At 36.7% G+C, this 25,600-nt stretch overlaps 1 protein-coding gene across 2 annotated transcripts in view; it reads right to left on the minus strand.

The window, feature by feature from the left end:
- Window positions 1-288: 288 nt before the first annotated feature.
- The window catches only part of SLC7A11 (solute carrier family 7 member 11), a 63,627-nt gene continuing 38,315 nt past the window's right edge, over window positions 289-25,600 (minus strand). The window contains exons 7-12 of one of the 2 annotated variants that reach the window (XM_037830673.1): window positions 14,387-14,510; window positions 12,460-12,563; window positions 11,591-11,687; window positions 9,939-10,088; window positions 8,505-8,682; window positions 289-1,439 (exon numbers count right to left, since the gene is read on the minus strand). In XM_037830673.1, the coding sequence (XP_037686601.1) occupies window positions 1,372-1,439; window positions 8,505-8,682; window positions 9,939-10,088; window positions 11,591-11,687; window positions 12,460-12,563; window positions 14,387-14,510 (721 nt within the window). In that variant the 3' untranslated portion in view covers window positions 289-1,371. The remainder of the gene's footprint in view (window positions 1,440-8,504; window positions 8,683-9,938; window positions 10,089-11,590; window positions 11,688-12,459; window positions 12,564-14,386; window positions 14,511-25,600) is intronic. The other variant, XR_005215960.1, reaches the window with a different exon arrangement.

Genomic DNA, 25,600 nt, shown 5'->3' on the forward strand with positions numbered 1-25,600 from the left:
TCTGAACACACAGACTCATGCACATTTGCTTCTTTCAATGAATTTTCTATCAGTTATCTATTTAGCAAGCTGAATGATAATTGTGGTGAGGAAAATTCTGACAAAGCCTACGTATGGTAGTGGAAATGTTTTGGAAACATCAGCTATAAATCTTATTTAGCAATGACATTTCTTCCTCAATTTTTATGTAAATATATGCCTTTTCCTAATTGATCTGGGCAATTTTATCTGAAGAGATATTTTAAAATATAAAATGTATAAAGAAAATACACAAACTGTCAAAATTCATTACTTGTTAAGAACAGATATGAAATTTTAATAAATGTTCATCAGATTTACCAACTTTGCATATGGATACCAGTATAGTCATGGGCATAATATTTTGAGAGTTTTCTTTCCTGGTGATTTCTCCCTTACGTTGATATTGCAATTTGAAGATATTAAAACACATGTATTTAGACATATTTATCAAAGGGTAAATCAGTAGTGAAACAGGTGATTTTTTTTAAGAGGATTTAATACCAAACAGACTATTGCTCTAGAAAAGGTCATAGTGTTTCAACCTTTCCTAATCAAATTGACTGATGTGAAAACAAAATGGCTTATAACCATGGGCCATCCTATAATGAGTGAAAAGATCCTGGGATAATAAATTCTCAAGGATTTTTATCTAAATGTATTTCCTGGGTTTGTCTCATAACAAATGGCCCCTAGAAACTCTTCTTTAATCTACTCAAGAGAAGTAGGCGTATTTACTCAAGGCCCTTTGTTCAAAATGCTCTGGGTATAATCCATTAAAAAGATGAGGGATATCTAAGTTGGGTGTATCTGTATTAGGGAAAGAAATACAATGCCAGTGTAAAGTAAACTTCTTTTCCTCTTTGCCATAAAGATGACTTAATGCTCTTTTTTCCCAAAAAAGTAGAAAGCACTTTTCAAAATACAGTTAACTACAGTATCTAAAATTTTTTTGCAAAACCCATATATACAGAAAATATCTCCGTCTTCGATTTGAAGGTTCTTAGTCACGATAAGTTGTAGACAACAACTACTAAAGTGATTGTCCATTCCCTTAGTCTTCTGCCCTAACCCCAACAGGTAGGTATCCAAGACTCTAAAGAATCATGTGAACTTGTGGTACAATTGCATGTCAACTTTCTCCAACTACATAGATTTATACCAAATTTCTTAGAAACTGGTTTTAATATGCTAAAATATATAGATAGGAATAACTGACTCCTTTAGTCCATTACCAAAGTTTATAATCCTCTGGATTTCCAGAAAATTAAGTAAAGATCCGTATTATGTTTCTTCTGCCCTTGAGCAGAAACAAGGCCAAGGGCAACTTGCCGAGATAAGGAATGCATTCAGTCAAGATTTATTACAATCTTCTTCTGGTACAACCTCCAGTATTATTTGTAATGTTCTGGTTATTCTGTCTACAAAGAAATAAAGAAGAAAACTTAGAAATGCACAGAAATCAGGAATGTATAAAACCAACAAAATAAGTATTAGTTTGGGTTGAATACTGAAAACACACAACTGTTTATTTCATAGAGTACTTTCAAAAATTATTTACTTCGGTAGAATCCTATCATGCTCAATTAATTTGTCACTTCTGTATCTTCCCATGATGGCTTCTCAGCAAGAATACATTAATATTTTGTATTCAAATGAGGACGTTTATTCATTAACCCAGAAGACTGAAAATATTTTGAGACAATAAGGTAGAAAATACATTTTCAAAAATACAATTCAAATCCAGTTTAATATTGGTTTGTTGTTTTTGAAGGTATATGATCAAAACCAATTCCTCAGAAGAATTAGGAGCAGAAACAGAACATTATTTTCAGTTCCTAACATGTAGCATATTATTGAGTAAATGATCTTGTCCCCAGGGCCTCATCTGTAGAGTGAGGGACTTGGCCTACACCCGTGGTTCTGAAAGTCTGGTCCCTAGATCAGAAACATTAGCATCACCTGAGATACTGGAAATGCAATTTTTCAGGCCCTGCTCTAGGTATGCTGAATCAGAAACTGAAGTTGGGGTCCAACAGCTGTGATTCTGACACACACTAAAGAGTGAGAACCACTGGCCTAGATGAGTTCTAAGGTCATTTTATCTCCCCTGACCCTGGCTTCCAAGAAGCCTATTTCTTGCTCATCTCTTAGCTTTGTAGTCAATCCCTATGGAACTTCATCAAACTTGCACTGGCCCTGGAGCACTCAAGAGCTTATCCTCATGACAATTTCATGCTTGGCTCATCTCTCACCTGGACGTAAAGTCCTTCTCCTTTTTAATGACTTGTCACTAATACTAGTTCCTTACAAGCAAGACTTGATACCATAAAAAGGGCATATTTCTTCATCCTTGGCTTTATAACAGTGTTTCCCAAAGTGGTTTTCCTCAGCACAAAAGTTTTATGGGACATATTAATAATAAAGGGCTCAGAACAATGCTGGCTAATGGAAAGACCTATGTAAATGTTTCTTAAATAAATTATGTTTTATCATAGCCATCTTTACTTTGAAATGGACATGGAGCCTAAGAGAGCCCTCGAGTAATCAAAGCCCACGTTTACAGAAAAGGGAAATGGTAAAATTATCCCTATCAAATAGACTTTTGGGGGGAAAGTGGATATTAATCAATAGTTAGGGAAATGTGGCTTTTTTGGCAATGGGAATAGGGCAACCTTATAAAAGGTTGAAAAAGCAGGCCATCCTATAGGTCAAAAGCCATCCTCTCTAGCCCTTCCTCCTTGGAGTGGCCCTGACACAGCCTCCTGAATTAATCTCTACAACGAGTGCTTCTCTCACAAAGCATTTGCTCCTCCATGCTCAAAGTAAGAGCCATTTCCAACAGTGTTTGTTTTTTTTTGTTTTTTTTTAATATTCTGGAACCCCCAGCCCTTTGTTAGACATCTTGCTTCCCCGTCACAACACTAGATAGGTTCCAAACACAGAGCCACTTAGATCTTGCTGCTTTCCTAGTCATTCTCCCCAAAAGCTCACTCTGAACTCTATTCAGCACCACATATGGGGCTAAAGAATCTGTCTTCTGGTTTTGCACACCAGCTCTTTGTCCATATTCAGTCAGTGCTGTAGGCAATCTCCACTATGGCTTTATTATGTTCTCTTGGGATCTCAAATTTGAATACTTTTCTTCATAATTGGAGAGTTCCTCAGAGTGACTAATTTGGGCTGTACCTCTTGGAACCACACCCAGTTTTCCTTCTAGAGTACCTAGCAGTGAAATCACATGGGGCAGGGGGCTACCCAACAGAGCCAAATAAGCCTCTGCGGCAATTTCCTCCTAGCCTGGGAAAGCTACAGAGCATGTGGCTGGCATTCAACTGCCATGTCTATATTCCTGTTCCCATAGGCTTTGGCTTTGGAGATAATCAAGCCCACAATACTGTTACTTGAATAGGTAAGTTGAGCTGATGAATCTGCTCTTGGTGCTTTCAGTAGCTGCAAACTATAAGACCAAACAGCAATTTTGATGTTCAGTAATTGTTCCTCAAGTAAGTTGAAACAACAACTGACCTTGTAAAACCTGATTTACCAACCATGCCTGGTACAAGTGTGGGAACTGGAGCAAACAATGAGATAGTGCAAAGCCAAACTTTCCCGGAAAACATAATAAAAAGAATGATAACATATATGTTTTTTAAAGGCCTCAAAGCTTTTTCATAAGCGTGATCTCATGTCATACTTATAATGAGGACAGTTTGGGACCCTAAGAAATGTAGACAAGCTTAATTAATTAAAAATTTTGCACTGCAGTCTTCATGAAAAGTCTGTTACATGCACTAGCCAGCTTGACACAATGTATGCAGCATATGCTTCTAGGACTATGGAGTTTGAAAAGTCAGTGCGCACAAAGAGGGACCATAGTCATTCTGCTGGTGTTGTCCAGTGTTACTTTTAGAATCAAAGGTTTTGTTTAAATAATTCTGACCTCCATATCTCTCCCTGAGCAAGAGGGACCAGTTTCCAGTGGCCCCACTTGCTCTCTCTGACAGCGTTTGGCTGATAAACACAACAGCTAAGTCAAACGGCTGCTGTAAGCCCTGGCTGGGGTCTGCCAGTCTCGCTACTTCCATGTACTCGAATATGTCACTGGGGTAGCTGCTCCTTTTCCCTTGCGTGAGAAGCTCATGTTTCTAAAAATAACAAAATAAATAAATAACCAGAAGAATTAACCACTCTGTCACAGATGGCAGGAAAAAGCTTTCTGTGGATCTGACTATTCCCTTAAGAGCACATTTTCTTTTGCCTTAGGAATACTATCAAACAAAACGTGGTTCAATACTGGCATCCTGTGGCCAGAGAAATTCATCAAATCTCTGAAAATCTCAGATCCTCGGTTTCTCAAAATTCCCTGGCTGTTAGTACTAAACAGCCTTTCTCGGTCTCCCGGATGCTTTCTGGTAACTGCTCCTTCTTCAGAGAAGCACCCTAGGTAAGATGTATTTTGATAGACTATCATTTTCAAAGGGCTAATCTGTTCAAGGGTATTAAGGTAAAAATAAATGACAATACAAAGGTTAAAGAATTTTACCAAACAAAACAATATGGTATGAAGTCCCTGAAAGAGTGATCCAAGCAAGGGCTCTCTCCTCCTCCAAGGGCACACCGAGTTTTTCTCTACAAAGAAGTAGTGGATGTGGTGGGGAGACAAGAAGTCGGGGGTGGGGGGAGGGTGGCTCAGGACTCTGTGTGGGCTGTTGTTTGTGTGACTGTGTGTGAGTGTTTTGTTTTGGCCAAAGGCTAGGAAAATACTTGCAATTGCAGCAATAAATATTATGAATTTTCTTTGTTTTACTACAAGAATGCTGCCTAAGAGGAAAATCAAACAAAATTACGGAGGATTGTCGCTTTCTGCTACTCACTTATAAGGCAGCTATAAAGATAAAGAGCTAAATGATTGCAATTTAAAGGCAGAATTGCCATGCTCCCTGGTAAGACTTAATGGCATTCTTGAGAACCAGATAACCATTATGGGACTACTACATTGCTGCTAGTTTCACAAATGGCTAACACTAAATTTGGAGGCCTTGAAGATGTTCAGAACATCATTAGGACAGAAAAATTTCAAAAATCTTAAAATTACAGGAGCATGGCAAGACATGAAAGGAAAAATCTGCTAGTTGGTATACACTTATGAAGAGACGGTACCAAATACATACATGTTAGCAAAAGAAGATAATAAAATGTCCACTATAATGAATTTTCTCTTGCATCATGCTCCCTTCTCATTGTGGTCCAAATCTAAGGCTCTCAGCTCTGTCTTCCTAAATTCTCTTGGTTTAACTGTCCTTCAGCTAGGATCACAGACAGATACAGATCTGAAAGTGAGTGTTAAATCATCCTAAGCCTTGGGAGGAAGTAAGCCCATCTTAATGGTAAATATGGTTTAATGAGACTTTTCTTTTCCAGAAAAAGGCTCAATTTTTAGTGCCTACAACAAAAAAACCTTAACAAAAATATTCTATAGTAAACTAGTGTGACTTAATGAGAAACAGATTAAACAAATTTAGGTAATCATTGTGCCTGTTTTAGCCCTAGAGAACCTAGTTTGTATAGTAACTTCTCTTTGGGGAATAAAGTTGCCAGCTAGAAAACTAAATCCAGGTATAAATAGTAGTATCTGCTCTAAAAATACCCAATACCAATTAAAAGCTAATAAAGAGTAGTAGCAAAACTCTGCTTTAAATGACTGAGCTTTAGCAGCACACAGAGAGATTCAATATGTAAATCAAGTATTTTTTCTAGTAATACTAATATTTATATATTAATCATTTTACCAGAAACCTTCTTGAACTTTTCACTGGGCTTTTTAAAATTAATTATAGTAAATTCAGCAAATTTTAAAAAGAAGAAAATGAAAAGATATATTCTAAACTTATCAGCAAGAACCTATTTGCTCCTTTTTCTGTAAGTTTCACCTCTCTTCTCTTCCACCAGAACAAATCTAGAAAGAGCTTGGACTTTGAAGTCTAGCAGGCACGGGGGTTCAATTCCTAGCTCCATGGTGTAAAATCTGTACACTCAAAAATAAATTCTCCATCTCCTGAGCCCTGGTTTCCTCATCTGTGTATGTGAATAACACCATTTCACACAATGAATTTGCTGAGGATTGAAAGAAATAATCATGAGGGGAAAGGACTCAGCAGAGCCCATGACAGAGGCAGCTTTCAACAGAGGCAGCTCATAAATTTTCCTCCCTCCCTACTGCTCTACTGTATCTTTCCCTTCCCCAACTTAACTAGTCACCAAGTCCTGTTGGTTTTTCCTCTTCAATGTCTTTCACTTCCTCTTGGACCTTGCTGACCCTGCTTGCATTCAGACACTCTCATTTTCATCAAGATTACTATGGTAACCACCAAACTTGATTTTTTGTCTTCAGCCTCGACCCTCTCTAATCCAACTTCTCTGCTCCTAGGGTGATTTTTCTAAAATATAAAACTGCCTGCATTTGATTGCATTTGTGTGCTTTGGAGCAAGTTGCATGAATTCTGCCATGCTGCAACTCAACTTCTATAGAATGGGTGTGATATTTCTTCCTAACTCAGAAGGTTTTATGAAGATTAAATAAGTTCATACATGTGCTAACACATAAAAATGTAAGTGGTTATTCTTCTCATTATTCTTGCTTTTATGATCCTTCTGTGACTCGTCTCTATTAGGGTGTTATAATCAGATTTTTTAGACCTCAGCAGACCTCTGCCTACCTCCCCAGCCAATCTCATGTCACTCATAAAGTTATATACTATGATATAGAATTACTAAACTACATTCAACCAAGAATTTTAAAAATTAGGTTGCTAAGGTATTCTAAAGTGCAATTAGGTCATTGTGTAACTGCTGATAAAACTATATTTTAAAAAGCTGTTCTCCTAAATGCATATCTCTGACACCTGAAACTCAGAGCTAGAGCTCAGCAGATATGAATGTCAGTATTCGTGCATACAGCCACTGTCAAAAAAAAAAAAAAAAAAAAAAAGCTGAAAAAGAGCCCAGACTTCAATTAGTGATATGAATGAAGCAGGTCTGGTTAAGACCAGGGCAAGCCAGGACAAAGGGTAAAGGTTGAAACTGATTGTGTTTTAAAACTTCAACTTCCATATGAGACCAAGGGAATAGATATCTATTTGGTACAGGATCTAAATTTTCTAAACAGTACAACTCTACAGTCGATTTGTTCAAACACCACAATTGCATGGAACTTTGAATAGGAAGTGAGATACGGTAGGTTAGTATAGGCTGGAGTGAAATAGTGACACATCCTAGAGTAATTTGGGCAGATAATAAAAAATATATTTACAGCCTCCCCCTCCCCAGCCCTGAGGATCTGGGGGAAGGTGCGGATGTGTTGGACATCCTCACCTGGACTGGTGTTGATGTTGTCACAAACATTGGGACTGGCGGTTTGATGTGCTAAGCCCTCAAGCATGGGACTTGCCCTTATGAAGCTCATTACCACAAAGGAGAGTCTAAACTTGCATGTAATGGTGCCTAAGAGTCTCCCTCTGAGTACCTCTTTGTTGCTCAGATGTGGCCCTCTCTCTCTAACTGAGCCATCTCAACAGGTGAACTTGCTGCTCTCCCCCCTACATGGGACCCGACTCCCAGGGGTGTAAATCTCCCTGGCAATGCAGAGTATGACTCCCGGGGATGAATGTGGACCCGGCATCGTGGAACTGAGAGTATCTTCTTGACCAAAAAGGGGATGCAAAATGAGACAAAATAGTTTCAGTGGCTGAGAGATTTCAAATGGAGTCGAGAGGTCACTCTGGTGGACATTCTTATGCACTATATAGATAACACCTCTTAGGCTTTAATGTATTGGAATAGCTAGAAGTAAATACCTGAAACTACCAAACTCCAACCCAGCAGTCTGGACTCCTGAAGACAATTATATAATAAAGTAGATTACAAGGGGTGACAGTGTGATTGTGAAGACCTTGTGGATCACACCCCCTTTATCTAGTGTATGGATGAGTGGAGGAATGGGGATAAAAACTAAAGGACAAATGGGGTGGGATGGGGGGATGATTTGGGTGTTCTTTTTTCACTTTTATTTTTTATTCTTGTTCTGGTTCTTTCTGATGTAAGGAAAATGTTCATAGATAGATTGTGGTGATGAACGCATAACTATGTTATCATACTGTGGACAGTGGATTGTATACCATGGATGATTGTACGGTGTGTGAATGTATTTCAATAAAACTGAATTTAATAAAAAAAAAAGCTGTTCTCCTAAGAAGTTTGAGGGCCAAAATGAAATATCCTGAAAAGGCTTCAGTGGCTGTAACCTAAACATGCTTCCTTCTTTTTCTTCTCCCAGTTCCAATGAAAATGCAGTGATGCAGTAAAACTAGTAGTTTTACCAATTATATATTTTAATTTTAAGATGTGCATGGGATGTATGGACACATATATGGGTTTTTAACAGCATAGCCTCTCAAGAAGTCCTAAAACTGCTTAAAGAGTCTTACCTGACATTCTTCTAAACCACTTGGGTTTCTTGTCCCATATAATAAAGAGATAGTATGCAGGGACCCCAGTCAGAGTGATGATGAAGCCAACCCCTGTACTAAAGGGATCCGAATAAAGGGAAAGAGCAACCATGAAGATACACGTGAAGGAAAACAATGCCGGGATGAACAGTGGCACCTGGAAGACAGCACAGAACAAAACAAAACAAAACAAAATCAGTTCCACATCGTTCAAAAGACAGAAGCTGGGTTCCAGATGAGCACTTCAGTCATGTGATTGGGGACACTTTAGCCATGTTACAGATGACAGGCACCATCCTACCTTATCTTAGCAGCAAATTCAACTTGAATGGGGCACAGAAAATGTATTAAAACTGCCCCCTTAGATTATTTTTAAATCTTGGAATACCATAAAATCTAAGGATAAAAAAAAGAGTGTTTCATTAGAGATGCTCTGTTTGAATTCTTAGGCTAGTTAAGTACCATTATGATTTATGTTATTTTATCTTAAAAGGTTGGCCCTTCTAATATTATGATTAGAATCCACTTTAATGTGGAGTCAAGAGCACGGGCTGCTTGTTACATGTTAAAGCCTTTCAGTGCATATTGATTTTCTGTTGGAGACGCACAATAAGAACCGTCAGGAATAAAATAGACTAACTCCTATTCAACCGCTAATAAAGATGTTGCCAGCATTAGGCAATGAATATAATTAGGAACAAATTCTAATGACATGACTGACAACATTTTATGTATTATTTGTTAAAAGCGAATAAATGATGAGGTCAAATCAATCCTATGAACTGTCAAAGGTGAAGGAGATGAGAAGCATGTCAGCCTTCCCAGAATGGAAACTGGGCATCCTATTAAGTGGCAAATTCATAGATCTTCCATTTCCCAGTGCACTTTATTTACATTTTATTCCATTTAGGGTGTATCAGGTAGAAAAGGAGATTTAGGGCAATATCAGTCATAAAATTTAAGAATACTAAAATGCCTATTTTGTAAACAGCATCCTTTTTAGAGCTCTTTTAAAGTTCTAACTACTGACAATTCCGTATCTGCCTCACTCTTTTTCAGCATGGCTGTCCACAGCTATTCAGTATAAAGATAGATAGAAGAATCCATACATTGAACGTATCAGGTCATTGGACACATTCATGAAAAATCACCAGCACAAACATCCATTAATTCCATCTCTTTTCAAAAATGTGACATGCAAAGTTCAGTACATCACACACACACAAAAAAATGTGATGAGCTATTTCTCCAAGCTAAAATAAATGCAATATGAAGGTGCTACCTGCAAGAGTTAAACATTTCATTCCAGAGGATGCTGTCCCCTGCCCAACTGCCCCATCATAGGTTATGACAAAGAGAGGACTAGGTTCTAGGAGAAAGATTTATGTAAACCCATCAAGATGCTGAGGTTACCTTGAAAGGACGATGCATATCTGGGCATTTGTATCGAAGATAAATCAGCCCAGCAACTGCCAGCCCAATAAAAAGCCACCTGGCAAAACTGAGGAAATTCAAAAGACTGTAGAGGTCTCCAGAGAAGAGCATTATCATCGTCAAAGGGTGCTGGGGGTGGGGAGGGAGAAAAATCAAGCTTGGTGAATTAAGCGAGAACCCCAAAACACAGGTGATAAGCAATAACATCTCCCCATATTATTATCACCTTTTTCAAATGATTACTCATACCGATGAACTACCATCATGATTAAAACCTAGATTCCACTAACCTCTTTGCTATATTCTGCTCTTACAATCCCTTAACACACTAGTATCAGTATGAGAGTGTCATCATTATCCACTACTCAAATGGATTTTTAGATGGATTTTTTTTAGATTCTCTTGCATTTCATAGACAAGAGTGTGTTTTCAAAGAACAAAAGAAATGAAAATCAATGACTCAAAAATTAAGGACTCAGAGACTGAAGTGATTAGTAAATAACTAATAATAAAGATTAAAACTGCATCCAATTAGAAAATTTGCAGAAAGCTGTGAATGCTTTCTTATGAGTTCTTAGCTATACATGTACATGAAACACAAATACCATTAGGTGACCCTGTTTGCTCCTAAATGCGTAACACTGACCTTTTCTTCCTCCACACTAACTCTCCTCGTGTGATTGCCATATGTGACCCTCATGGAAAGAATGAAGCACAGAGATCAGCATGGCAAGTCTCTGCAGCTGCACATGCCAAGGATAACACAACTGATAGCAGAGGCTTAAAATGAAAGCCCTCTTCACCAAATAATACATTCTGTTCCCACAAGCGACATTAACTTCCAGATTCCGCACAGAGAGCACGCATACTTTAAAAAGAAATTTCAAGGAAACATTTGGAAGCAAATTAAATGCATGGGGGAAAAAACGTTCAATGCATTCTATGGAGCTCCCGACAGCAGATTTCAGTTGAGAAAAATGTTACAAAATAGTAGGGAGAAATGAATGTAACATTACCAATGGGAATTTGAGGACCTTTACACATTTTGTATCCCACATTTCACAAATACTTTCTCTGCATAAAGAATTCTACAGCTCAAATTTAAGTTTTGCTGTTTCTATTTTTTCCTTTTAGGGTTGCTCTCAAATGTCTCACTTTTAATCACAGAATCACTGCACTGTCTAGGATTTCATCTTCTTTGTACAATTTTTTCATGCATTTTATAATAAGGGGCCTATGATGAGACATCTGGTGGTTTTGGAATAGAGCTTCTAGCTCCATTGTCAATAAGTGAAGTTGGGATTTACTACTCTACATCCTTTTCTGTGACCCTGTCAGTGGCAGTACCCAAGTTAACCATTTCCTTTCAGACCTCACAAATTCCTACAAAAGGGCTAGAGAAGTGATATAGTTATTGCCCCAAAGCATTAAATGTGCATCAGAGACACTGAGTGAAAGGAGGGGGTTGGCAATGGAAAATATCCCGTGTCCACAGCCTCCACCGCAATGTACATAAAGCTTATTTAGCAATAAATGAGAAAGTGAAGTGCAATCTAAAGACTGGTTTGAATTCCTCTTTGCTACCCTGTTGTTGGGGGTTATATCAAGATATACTCATTAATATGCATTACCAAAACAATAACAGCTGGCAGAGGAGTATGCTTGCGGACATGAATCATGGAGAGGATTTCTGGAAGGTGACCCTCTCGAGACGCAACATAGAATAACCTGATGGGAGAGAAATGTGGGTGGAGTTGACTTCACGATTGATCATTTCAAAATCCAGAAATCCACGAGAAAGCCCTCACAAATGGTCTGACATTTCCTAGGTGGTTCCTTATGTTTCACCTTTCAGATAAAGTAAGAGCATCTTGAGAAACATGACTTGGAGTTTGACAACATCTGCAAACACATTCAGGAAGAAACAATAGAAATATCTGACTCAGTGTACCTCTCCCTACTTCTAAACAACTGAGAGTAAATTAAGTTCTAGATACCTAGTATTGTATCTGTATGTTATCAACCTAATATATCTGTATACACACACACACACACACACACATCTGTATAACATTTTTACCTGATTGGGTTTTAATCTTGTCATATTAAAACAAGAGGGACAGTTGCATCAAACCAAACAAAAGGGATACAGATGGCAGAGTGGTGGTTTCTGGTGTCTCTTACTTTACTTTTTTCTTGCCACCTTTAGGAAAACAAACAAGTTTATCACCAGAAATAAAATGCCCTTGTGAGACTCTGTAGACACACTATAAAAAATGCCACATGCCCGGCTTCAGAACAGGCGATGTGTAGGCAAGCAGTGCCCTCTACTGGGCACACTAGGACATGCTGTTCAGACTGAGATGAAGCTTCCAATCTTGCATATTCCTTTAAAAACAACAGATTTGGAGGCACTATTTCTTTTCTTTTAAAAGTTATCCTTATCACATCCAATCTCAAAAACTGAAACACTTTTCTGGAAATACTTGAACTCACTCACCTGGAGACAGCAAACACACCACCATTCATGGAACCAAAGCAGGAGAGGGCAACAAAGATCGGAACTGCTAATGAGAAATTTCCCAGTAGCCGCTCAGAAAAAGTCTAGTGAAAGACAGAACGAAGCAAATTAATGCTTTGCCAGAAAATGGAATAAAATGAAACAATTTAGGCCAGGCTCGCTCTGTGACTTTCTATTAGCCTGGTGATACGTGTATGTTTTATAATCCCAGACTCCAGTTAGGGTCAGGCTAACTCCATGGGCAATAATCAAAAGCAGGTACCATGGTATTGCTTGTTACAAAACTATGGGCAAAGGTCTATAGAGGTACCTTCTTCTTTTTACTTTCAAAAGGCAATGATCCATTTATGGAATCTTTATCAACTATGTATCTTCTCTATATCTGGTAGGTAGAAATAGCTCAATTCGGAAGTTCTACTTTTGGAGACAGAAAGCCTGCACAATTCCTATTTCACCTGAAATGCCACATTTTATTGTGAAATACAAATGTACCCTGAGCACTATTACAGATCCTAACAAATATAACCAAACCCACTGTTATGATAAAAACATGTGGCAAAATAATCGATGACAATCGTTTATATCATATATGTGAGCAGCTCTGAAAATCTTTTTCCCAGAAAAATCACACTAGCTGAATCTCTGTTGATTGAGCACTTCCTCCCTCTTGGCAATCTGTTAATCCCTTCTGTGTTTTCCTATAAGAAGGCTAGAATACAGACATAAATCCAAGGGAATCAAGCCACAGAAAATGTAAAAGACAAACAAAGCATCTGAAATTTCCTATTGTACCATGGTAAGTGCAACAGTGCAAATTTCCATGAAAAGACGTATGTTTTCCAAAAATGTAGGATTCCTAAGTTGTCCTTGACACATTGATGCTATGAAATTAATGGACCACATTTGCCCCAAAGGAAGAAATGCTGCCCTTTGTCTACTAAGATGAGATGAGTGACCTGACATCAGTGAGTTTTGTACGTCTGATTGTCTGGTAGGACTCACAGCAGTGAACAAAGTCTTTTCTAACATAGTGAACTTGTATATGGGTTCACACAGAATGAGACAATTTGTTCCCTGTGAATGTTGCTGATACAATGTAATACTCACTATTTTAAAAGGAACTGACACCCACTGGTGGAAAGTTAATTATTTACCCTTCATTGTTACAAGGTCACAAATGTATGCTCTCTTACTAGCTAAGTTTTCATACAAAATAAAAGTATGCTTCTCTGAAAATGTTCCCACAAAATGATCTTTGGAGGGAAAGAGGATCATTGTAAATTTCTGAAATACACCTCTTAGGTAGTTAAAAAGCACATTTGCATCTTCAAGATACTGAGAAGCGCTGTAGCAATGGTATCTGTTTAACTTTTAATAACCCAGTATTTCCCAAACTTCTTAATAACCCAGGTCTAATATTCAAAAGAATATACTAGGAAAAACAAATATGTATAGTCAACCTGGAAATTCTTCAGTGGCTCTTTAGAAATAGAATTTTAGGTTAGCATTTGTAAAGTTTACTACAGGACAGAATAAGAATAAATTGCAGTTTGCACACCCCCACAAAATTGCATGCACTTGGATGCGGTAATGGCCCACCTGTCCTTAAAGACGTATGGGAAGAGTTATGCCTTCTGCTGAACAGGCCTCAACAGGTTTCCAAGCATGTATATGCAGAAATGTTTTACATGAAATAAATCATACAGAGAACCCATGTAGGATTTTAGCTGAATCAGTTAAATGGGATATGCCCAAGTGAGTTCTAATTTTTTAAATATTCATTATCATTCAGGTCAAGAAAAGATTACTGAATTTCAAAACACTTTCTGCTACAATGAACTACTATAATATTGCATCAACTCATTAACCTAAATTCAAGCTGGCATTCTTCCCAACTTGGACTTACCACTGCCACTGCATTTGAAAGCAACAGCTCTTCAGCACTAATCGTTGTAAAGTAGGCCACATTTGTTAGCACATAACCAGTGGTGACAACAGCCATTGAGATACATATTGCAAGGGGAACGGTTCTGAAATGCACAAAGGAATTACTTATTAGTCATCTTCTGTTAGTCGATTCTCTGAAACCAAACAAGATAACAGTCTAATTCAAATGACAAATACAATGGGATCCATGATAATTATAGAGTCTGTCGGATATGTACAAACATTTCATCAGGGTGAAGTGCCAAACACTGCTTTGTAATTTAATAAGGCCAATGGAGGCAAATACTTCATCCTCCCTGCCTACTGCTATATCCCGGATGGAACAGATCTATTCCATCTTTGTGTCCCAAAAATGCTATAGTGTACATCCGATCACCTGGAAAGCTTGTTAAAACACAGATTGCTGAACTGCACCTTCGCGTTTCTGATTCGGTAGGATTTGCATTTCTAACAATTTCCCTGGTGAATCTGATGCTGCTGGCCAGGGCAGCACACTTTGAGAACCACTGTCTGATAAGCTACCTCCATGCCTTGATTCCCTTCTAACACTAGTCCTCAAAAATGTCTTTCACATACAATGTTTTCCCCTTCAGCAGCTTCCCTCGCCAGCAAACAAGTGCAGATCTTTGCAAGCAAGATAGCAAGATGTACTACCTTTCTGAATGAGGGTGATAAAATTTTTGTGTATGATACAAAAAGCACAGAAGTGCTCACAATAATGACTTTGTATAGCCCTGCTGTGAGTTCAAAGGAGGCTCAGGATCATGAGTATCTAAAAAAGCAACAGCACAGATAATCCCATGAAATTAGAGGTGACATGCTGTGAAGTGCAGATGACTGGACAGGGCTGACGCTATGTGGCACCACACAGTACTCAGCACAAACGCAATGTTACATCTTCATTTAAGGCACTGGGAAAGTTGGGAAGCTACTGACTCTAATAATTTGATGCCATGTTACCGATACACATTACTTGCTTAACATAATCACCTCTTCGGACTCTTTCCAGTTCAGGCAAAGCTCCCTGCAAAAAGGCTGATAGTATTTTTTTTTAAGCTATAGTGCTTATCAGCCCTAATGGAGCTTTACCCTTGCTGAGTGCCAATAATGAAGTCCTCAATATAATTCCTTCCAAGATGAAAATGCAGTTCAGAAATGGAGGGGAAAAGGCAGAGCCTACCTCACTATGCAAACTGGGGCTGTTAGCACACTAAGTCTCAACTCATTATGCTAAACTGAGCAGCAATATCCTTGTTGAGAACAGGTAAACCTAGCCCATCAGCAAATGCCATTCATTATGCTGCTTGGAGCCTGACACTTCCCCTGATCTCCAAAGCCTTAAACCTTGATGGGGAAACACACTGACCTCCAAATCACAGCATCCTAACATGAAAGTAGCAGATGTTCCCCTTCCCCAGTGTGACGAGTGTCCTATGGAATTTTCTGTTAACACCAAAACATGCATTGCTAGTTGTGAGACTCATAAATGCTAAACTTAAGTAAAAGAAATCACTGGACCAATTAAATACAAAGGGTGGATGGCACAGAACAAATTGAAGATGAATTCTGTTTCATCGAAATAGACTGTATCTAAATGCAAAGGGATAAAAAAGAGAATATAAAGGTGTGTGTGCAGCTTTTCCACCAATATTTTATTTTAAACTTGAATCCTTTCAGCTTTTATAATATCCCCCAAATGGGGTGTTAAATTATTTCTATAGAAGAGAGAAAGAGAAAGAGAGAGAGAGGCTGAGTCTAATCCTAGCATGCACACGATTAGGATAGGATCTATAAAGACTCCATACGGAAAAGTGATTTGACATTCCTGGGTTGCATGAAGTAACCTGCCTGGGACAGGTGGTAGTGTCACATCAATTGATGGTGCAGAGAAATCAGAATGAAGTGTGGGACTTGGCGCTCCCAGATAAAATCCAGCTTCCCATAGCAGGTCTTCCAAGTCAGCCCTCCCTAGCTGTTCCCGGCCTGGAGATTGTGGTCTTTCTGATTGTGGTTCTCTAACATGATCTTAGCAGAAAGGATTGCAAGAAAACCCAACCTTCCAGGTAAGTTTCCCTTCTTTCTCAGCTGGTCAATAACAAAACAGCAGCAGCAGCTACTGCTACCATTTGTTTGGTGACTGCTATGTGTTCAACATTTTCTTAGGCACTTTACATATTTGCTTCATCTTACCCTTGGAAAATCATGTGAGCCAGGCATCATAATCACCATTTTGTGTATGAGAAAATGGAGCCTTGCAGAGTTTAAATACCTGGTCGAGGAGACACAACTGGTAAGTGGAAACCCAAAAATTCAGCTCCATATAGGCACCACTTCGAAGTCAGAGCATTTAACCACTAAAGTGTATAGTCTCTCTTACATGTTTGGGTCTCTAAACCCCAATTATTAATTTTAGGGAAATCATAGTCTTATCAAGACTGCATTTCTTATGCATTCACTGATAATACAGTTTCAGCTACTATAAAGGAGAGAGGAAAACATTTCATTTTCTGTGTAACATGAACTATAATATCAAGTAAAAGTTTTCATATAGTTTCATTGTTTAGAAAACAGTTGGATTTTTTTATTATTTAAAAGAAAACAGATGGTCACTTAATAGGTTTCCATAGATAATTTATTGCAGAAAAGGAGGGAAAATAAGCAGGCTTGTCAGGTAAGCAGAAATAGGTTATTAATCATTTCAATCATAAGCCAAATATATAATATAGATATTAGGGGAAATAAATAAGAATATTTGATATATTTGAAATGTAATAATGAAAGAAGAAAGAGAGAGAAGGGCTAACCTTTCTGCAATTCACAACATACCCAGTAATTCCTCTCTAGTTCAGTGAAACTAAGCCATGGGAATTGGAAGTGGTGAGATGCAGAATAGCCACTAGCTTCTGTCCATAGGTTCCATCTCATTTTGACAAAATGGAAGACAGGAGGGGGCTTGTAGCTGCCTTGGCATGAACAGTCAACATTGAAGAAGAGCAGTTGACTTGTTCAGAAGGGCTTGACACCACACGGTTAACTCTTGGGTTTCAAGCATCAAAGCTATCAGAGCCACTGGGTGAACTGTTACAAACTATTAGGCCATGCCAGAGCAGTTTTCCTGGCATTCACAGCACAGATAAACATAGTAACCCAAGATTAAGGCAAATGGCATGTGATAATAGAAGGAATGGATGGCAGACCACAAATATTCCAAAGCCTCTGTGTTACTGTGAGGTATCCAGCAATCTTAAGTGTCACAAGCATGGCCTTAAGCTGAATAAAAATGACTGTTTCTCAAAGGCTTGTACATGTTTGCTGTGATTAACAAAGCACAAATTTATTGAAAAGAATTACTGAATCCTTTTAAGAGGTTTTGCCATTATATATATTCAATTAATGGGCAATTACTAGCAAGTGAGAGTCTGATATTTTTATTATTTGGAAAATGGTCTTCAGTCTGAAAGGTCTAGGTTAGACTTCCCTTCTTGTAGGCTTATTTTAAATTGGCAGCTATAACCCGTCCATGTCACACATGGATACATATTTGTTATATCTGAATGTTAAATGGAAATCTCATTCAAAAGCATAGACCTCCCCAGGGGGCCACATGGGACCTGTAGTGGAGGCTTACTGGCTTATACTTGTACAATTTACAAAGCATTGGCAAATACTTTTCATTTTATCTTCAAAAAGATGATGTATGAACAAGTAACTAACAAAATTTACAACAACCCTTTTTAATAGGAGGCAATATCTCCATTTTCAAACAAGGAAATCAAGTCTCAGAGAGGTCAAGTGATGTACCCAAGGTCACAAATGTTAATAAGTGGTAGAGCTGGATCTTGAAACTCGATCTTAAGCTCTAAGTCCAAATACATGAGGCAGTCCTGTTACTAGAACATGGCCACCTCGTGCCTACTTTTAACTCCTGGTTAAGGGTCCCTAGGATCCTTACATGCTAACAAGCACGTATCATACTTCATGTAAGTGATACCAATATCAGAAGGCTGATTGTTACAATGTGATATCTTTGTCTACCCAGCAAACAGGAACCATGAATAAACCTGCAAATAATGCAGCATGAGTTGCATTTTCTGTATATACTTTGCAACTGTATGATAGAGCATCGGAAGTGAACATTGGTTTTAGTGACCCTTGCTATGAAAACAGAATGAGTAAACCTAAGTTGATTTTCTAGCGAGTCAAGGAAACTTGAAGTTAGTGAGATTCTGAACATTCAGACCATAGGAGTAATTTTATAATCTACTGTATTTAAGGTATTCCAAGATTGTTTTATTACTTGAACAGAATCTTCTGAGATTTGTGTGAACCAAAACAGGTCCCCTGTCATACCCTGATCTAGATGCACACATGGCGATCCCAGAACTTATTGGTTCTGGGATATCTAAAATTTTCTTTGTGCCATGGGGCTGGGCATGATGACAGTTCTGTTAAAGCCTACTCTAGTGTGGTCTGGAATCTTCTAATGGAAGTGCTTGATGAGCAGCATTTTCTACTTAAAAATCATTAAGTTTAACACTCCTATTTGGCATTCAAGAAAATGGGAGGAAAAATTAAGGGATTAAGAAGGGCAACAAAATGGCATACCTATAAACATGTCAGATGCAAAAAGATAAAAGGAAAACCATGTACTTTCCAAGGTATTTTTTACACTTTTGGTTGACTGGGACTTAGTTTTTTCATATATAATTGAAAGACAATAGTGATTCATCTCAAAAGACAGCATAATTATATTAAATATCTTTTAATTCTAAATATTTATTTTAGAGTCATACTTATTCCACATTTTGGACCCTGTAGTGATCCTAAAAGCTTTTTTGTAGATGGCTGACCCAGAAATAACTCCTGTTTCTCTCTTTTTGATCTACCGACTTGGTTTTTTGGAGAATTTCCCCCCCTTTTTTTTTTAACACTGCTGTTAATTTTATTTCAGTGCCGTGTCACAAACAAGAAAATAAATAAAATTATCTCTCTAAGAAAATCCATCCATATTTTTTATTCATATGGTATTTCTTCTGACATTCCCTGGCTCTTTCTCATACCAAACTCTCCAGAAACCTCTAGACATGTAACTGTCCTATCTGGCTATACAGCTTCTGAAATTTCTAGGAGAGATAGATTTACAAATAAGCCTTCTAGATAAGAAGTCTAATCAATTAGACTACGAATGACTGGTATTATATGGATAAAATACCAGTGATTTTGCCTTACTGTCATTCATTGCTATAAGTACATCCCTAGTTATCCACTATGAGTAGATATTGGGCTATTAAAAACATTATAAAAGAAACATACTTGAGGACACAACCAAATAGTTGGTGGGGGAGGAGACTGGATTGTCACTGAAAGATAAGTGTAGCAGGGAAAACACATTCAATAAAGCTATTTATGAACATCCTTAAAGGCCTGTGGTTCATATTCTGACTTAATGACAATTCCTGACCAAAGATGACAACACAGTGATGTGATAAGAATATTGTCACATAAATGTTCACAGGGGTCCCACTGAATTCCAGCATTGAACACCTGTCCTCTGCTTCCTTCAAATCATGGTAGGGCTATGGGTGCTCTCACTGAGACATGTTAAATGTCCATACCACTCATGCCTAATCTAAATCTCACCATTCTCAACTGTACACAGATGAAGAATCATAAACAAAAATAGAAGACAGAGAGACCTGTAGGGATAGGTTAAGAGAGGAACAGACACAGATTAAAAGACTGCACAGCTGAAGGAGGTTCATGGAAAAATGTTCATGGATGAATAAAGGAGAGAGGAAAATTCAGCAAAGCCATGTAGAAACATGAAATAAAATGGATAGTTCCAAATCAGAATAATGAAGGAATAAGCAATCAGAAACATATGGATAAACATTTTACCTCTTAAAATACATTAATTTTGACCTTGCTTTAGAATAAATTCATGACTGAGTAAAATTATTCAGCACAATGTGGCTTTAGAGTAAATTTTCATTTGTTTGCATTTCATACAAACTCAAAGAATTCAAAGTGTCTGCATCTCATTTTTTCTCAGTTTCTAAAGATTTAGAGTGTCTTCTAGATATATTACAGTTATCCAAATTTATCATGGATAAACACAAACATATTAGTGGGCAAGATCTACTATACAAAAAACAAAATCAGTTTCACATAAAATGTTAGCAATTCAATAATAAAGAAGACACAGCACTTTTAATAATAAATTAAATTTCACACTAATTCTCAATTCCTGTCTTTATCATTTCCACAATATACTTTTTTAAAATGCATTATTGTCTCGAGGATTTGTTCTAAAGTACAATAATTTAATGTGACTTCTCAGAGAACTGTTTTTATAACAGATTTCCTAAGATTTAGATTTATGGCTGATCCAACTATATATTGTTCCTAAGAAGCAGCTACCCAAACAGAGAGCACGCTTTTCAGACTCTTGTAAACAGAAGGGGTGATATCACTAGGAATTTCCAACAGAATATGAGCAGATGTGTCAACTGAAAGCCACAATGGTGGAGGAGTGAACTGCCTTCTCAGCCCTTTCTCCCGGGCCACAGCAAAGCCACAAGCCTGGCTCACAGAATCAACAGGTGGAAGAAAGCCCACCAGCCAGCCAGGGACACCAACAGTGGTCTGAAACATGGTTTAAAAAGTAGACTTTTAACCATCTAAAGCCATTAAAATTCTGTGGTTTTTTTGTTGTAGACTGTGGCTTTATTCTAACTAACAAAAGAATGGTGGACCCCATTATGCTGAGACTTTTTTGTAGCCTTCAGCTAATTCGGTTATTTTGAGACTTAAAATGGGTCCTCATTAAACTTTATTCTATACAATATTATTTGTTAGATAAGAGCTCAGTATATAACACAATATACTAAAAATAATATTCCGAAGGACAAAATCAAATAAACATTTATTTATAATTTAAAAAGGTAGGATTGAGAAAGATTAATTATTATTCAACCTTCCCAGAAACATAGCAAAGATAGACGCCATTGTTCATTATTTTGGAATATAAAATCTCCTACACTTCTGACAATTGCCACCAATCCAATAAAGTCCAATTGCCCCTTATTTTGCATAATAAAATAATAAAACATAATAAAACATAATAAAACAATGCAATGTAAAATAAATATGCTCCATGCTACGACAAGGCAATGTAAAATAAATATACCCACTTGGGCATGGGAAAGAACACATGTGTTTGAAGGAACTAATAACACTTGTCCTACTACACACATATAAGCCAGTTTGGTCACCTTTCTGACCAGCCACACAATAAGAAATGGAACAGGTAAACATGCAGACATTCAACCAAGACAAATGAGCTTCTGCTGCTACCACCAAAGAATGTCTCTAACTTTTCTGACCAACAGTAGCAAATCCAATTATTAGTAATGAAATTACTTTGATACCTGGTGGTGAAGTAGACAACTGCTATTCAAATTGTGCACTTTGGCAATTGAAATGGAAAGTGGACAATGGTAGGATTACTTTGTTCTTACTATTTCACCCACATCAGCCCTCTTTTACTTGTTTCACGTATTGATATTCTTCTAGATAACTGAGGTGTTCCAGTGCTTAAGCATTATTTTAAAATCACTGAACGAGATGCTAAAAATCTTTGGATAATTCTTTTGAACCCAATGCTGGCTTTTTAAGCTGAAGTTTCAAAAGCATCTGTGTTCGTTTTATAAAGTACATATATATTAATGAATATATTTGAACCATCACTACAACACCAAAGTATCAGCCTGGCCAAATGAATTGATCATTACAGAAGGTAATTCAAAGGGTAAGTAGTTTGTCCCCTCTTCTGAATTCGATCAGGTTTGATTTCTGGGAGGCCACATACTTGATCATACTATCATAGACACTCATGGAATGTCTTCATAAGTCACTTTATTTTAGGCTTTTAGATTTTATAAAAAGTTCATTTAAAAAATATTTACAAGTTATCTGAATTCAAGAGAATATCTGTAGTAAGAATACTATTAAGGATATTGTCAATTGTATCTGCCAAAATCCTTTATTTAGAGTTGTTCATTTAATCAATGTTTATCAAAAGTTTCCTACATGGTAGACATTGTTAAAAATAAAGGGGTAAAGAATTCACCCACAAAAGTTCATCCTCACATGGAATCCAAAATTCAATTAGAACAAGATATGAAGTTCTCTCTCCCGGGAAGGGAGATCTTCTTAAGGCTCCCTCATTCTGATCAGTTCGTTACAGATCAAACATCCTCCCCTCAAAGACATCTTCCTGCCTTTTTTTACATAGGCCCTTACTCCAGCTTCCACTGTTTTTTTACCATTTTTAATATAAGGAAAACCAAAAACATATTCTAACACCTAGCAGTCTTCCAGCTACCCTTACTTGTATATTTATGTGCACCAAATTCTATAAAGAAATTAAGGTCCTACACCTGGCATCATAAGTACCTGCAAAATATTTTTTCTAAATCTATACAGCACATGTTTTTGAGCTCTCAGTACTGTTTGTCACCCTCAGAGATAGCTCTGCTTTTTATGTAACCACATCTGGAAACAGTTTCTGGCCTTGTTGACCCACCTCTGTTATTTATTTATTTATTTATTTATTTATTTATTTATTTATTTTGCTTTTCACCAACCTATTATTTCTCACATAGCTCCAAAAATAAATGGTTCATTAAACCAGGGACAGGGAATAACTACTTTGATAGCTATAACTAGGGATTAAAAACCCAAACAATTAAAATAAAATCTTGTTTCCTATTGTGGTGGGAAGATATACAAAACTTATCAAATTTAAATTACTTCAACCAGACTGTTATCACTTTGACTTTTCCTTTTCACAGATACGAGATAAATCTATAGAAATCTCCCAAAAGAACACTCCAAATAAATAAATAAATGGAAGCAGTAAAAAGGAAAAAAAAAAAAAAAGAAGAAGAAGAAAAGTTAAGAGGCAGATTTAGCAAAGAAAAGAAATGTTTATTCCACCAAATCCTCATGTGAATTCTAAATTATTAACTCTCCGAGCATGCCTGATTTATGAACAGGATAACACTTCCCCTAGACAAAATCATTTTTAATAAAAAGCAGGAACCCTCCTGAAGTTCATCTTAAATTTAATATTAAACACAGCGGCCACACACGAACATTTCCTCACAAAACACAGAAACAGCAGGGCACAATCAGCTGGCAGTTATCAGTGGGGAACTCAGAGGTGCAATTGAACTGGGTATCAGAGCTATGTAAGGGACGGGGTCTTACAAATCTAGAGGAATCAGCCAGAGGAGATGGACTACAGTCTGAAATATGTCAAAACTGCAGAAGGGGAAGGGGTAAAAGGAAGACTCATTTATAAATGCACTACTGCAGCCAGCTCAGTAGGCCCAAAGAAAATACTGAGGTTCCTGAGTGACTACTTGAAAGAGCAACACAATCCTGTTTTATGTTGAATTTTTTGCATAAATTGAGGATACATCAAGTGATGTGGAAATGGAAACACAATGGGAAAACAGACTAGTAATTAAATAAGCTAACATTGCCATTCTCATTTCATAAGAAAATTAGCTATATTTAACAAATTCATAAAAATACAGCTCAAATATTTTCCCACAAATATTTGGCTCAAAAGTAAGAAAGATGTCAAACAGGAGATGATCTACTATTTTTTCTAAAGTATACTGCATAGAAATTGTGTTTATTCTTTTTAGAACCTATATAATAACAGGATTATTCCTCAGGATTATAAATCCAACTAGTTGTGTAACTAGATGTCAAATTTAAATTACTTCAACCAGACTGTTACCACTTTGACTCTTCTTTTTACATTATTTTCACAGATATGAGATAAATCTGTACAAATTCCCCAAAAGAACACTTCAAATAAATAAATAAATAAATAAATGGAAGCATTTATTCATGTACAATCCCTTATAGGGCAGTTTCCACAATTACAAGGATCATAAAGAAATATTTTTGCATATTTTCATTGATATTCCATTAGTGTTTTGGCATTCAATATTTTGCTTAAAATACTCTGGAAATTAGAAAATCATTTATCAACCAAAGGTGTCCTGTATTAATTAACTGGATTCAGGGGGTAAAGAGAAAGACCAAAATGGTAAAAGAAAAAGATTAATATCATTGGAAGATGCCTTAGAGGTTACTTTAGTTACTAGAATTTTTAAAATCAGAAGAAGAAAAAGAAGACGAGACTAAGTTAATAATTAACTATATTACACACACACAAATTAAAATTTCTAGGCTATAAAAGACTCTGTTGCACATGTAGAATATATTTTTATATAGTGAAGATTATAATATAAAACACCATGAAAGTTGATTTATTCAGAGTAAATGATTAATAATTGAGGCCACTTTCACCTCCAGATAAGAAAAAATTACTATAAGCTTTTAGTAATTAAAATTGTATGGTGTTTGACTGATGTAAAATAAAAACATAAATGATACAGAATAGATTACTTTGAAATACAATTTAATATCTAATATAAAAACTTAAACAATACCATGGTAAGTATCATAATTTCAGTTGTAATCAAGTGTAAGTATCATAAACTAAGGGGTAATATGACTGTTTCGTAATTACTGTTGGGGAATTTGGGGAAATATCATGAGCCTATATTAGGTCATACTAAAAAATCCATTCCAGATAAATTCAGGGATTAAATATAAAAAAGAAATCAAGAAAAAAATACAGAAAATATGGGTTCAATTTAAATGATCTAAAGATTCAGAAAGATTTATGATCATAAATGATATAAATAAATATATGATTACTATCCTTAACTACAAATTAAAAGTTCTTTAAGCTGAAATCATAAACAGAATTGAATCTGGAAATAAAATATTTGCAAACAATAAAATAGATAAAGCAGTAGGTACCCTAAACACACAAAGAATTCTGTTTAATCACCAATATTCATGCTCCAAAATGACAAATACAGAAAGTTAATTTCCTGAGAAACCACAGGTAGCTACTAAACATGGGGGAAAGCGCAAAGCCTCACAGGTGCTCAAATAAAGCAACTTAAAAAACGAGATGTAGTTTTTGCTATTCAATTAGCAGAGTTTTTTTTGTAAATGATGACACCAAAGGCTGGTAAATATTCTTTAATATTGCTACTTGAAGAAGAAATTGATATAC

The sequence above is a fragment of the Choloepus didactylus genome, chromosome 3 (genome assembly GCF_015220235.1).
Source record: "Choloepus didactylus isolate mChoDid1 chromosome 3, mChoDid1.pri, whole genome shotgun sequence".
Taxonomy (NCBI): domain Eukaryota; kingdom Metazoa; phylum Chordata; class Mammalia; order Pilosa; family Megalonychidae; genus Choloepus; species Choloepus didactylus.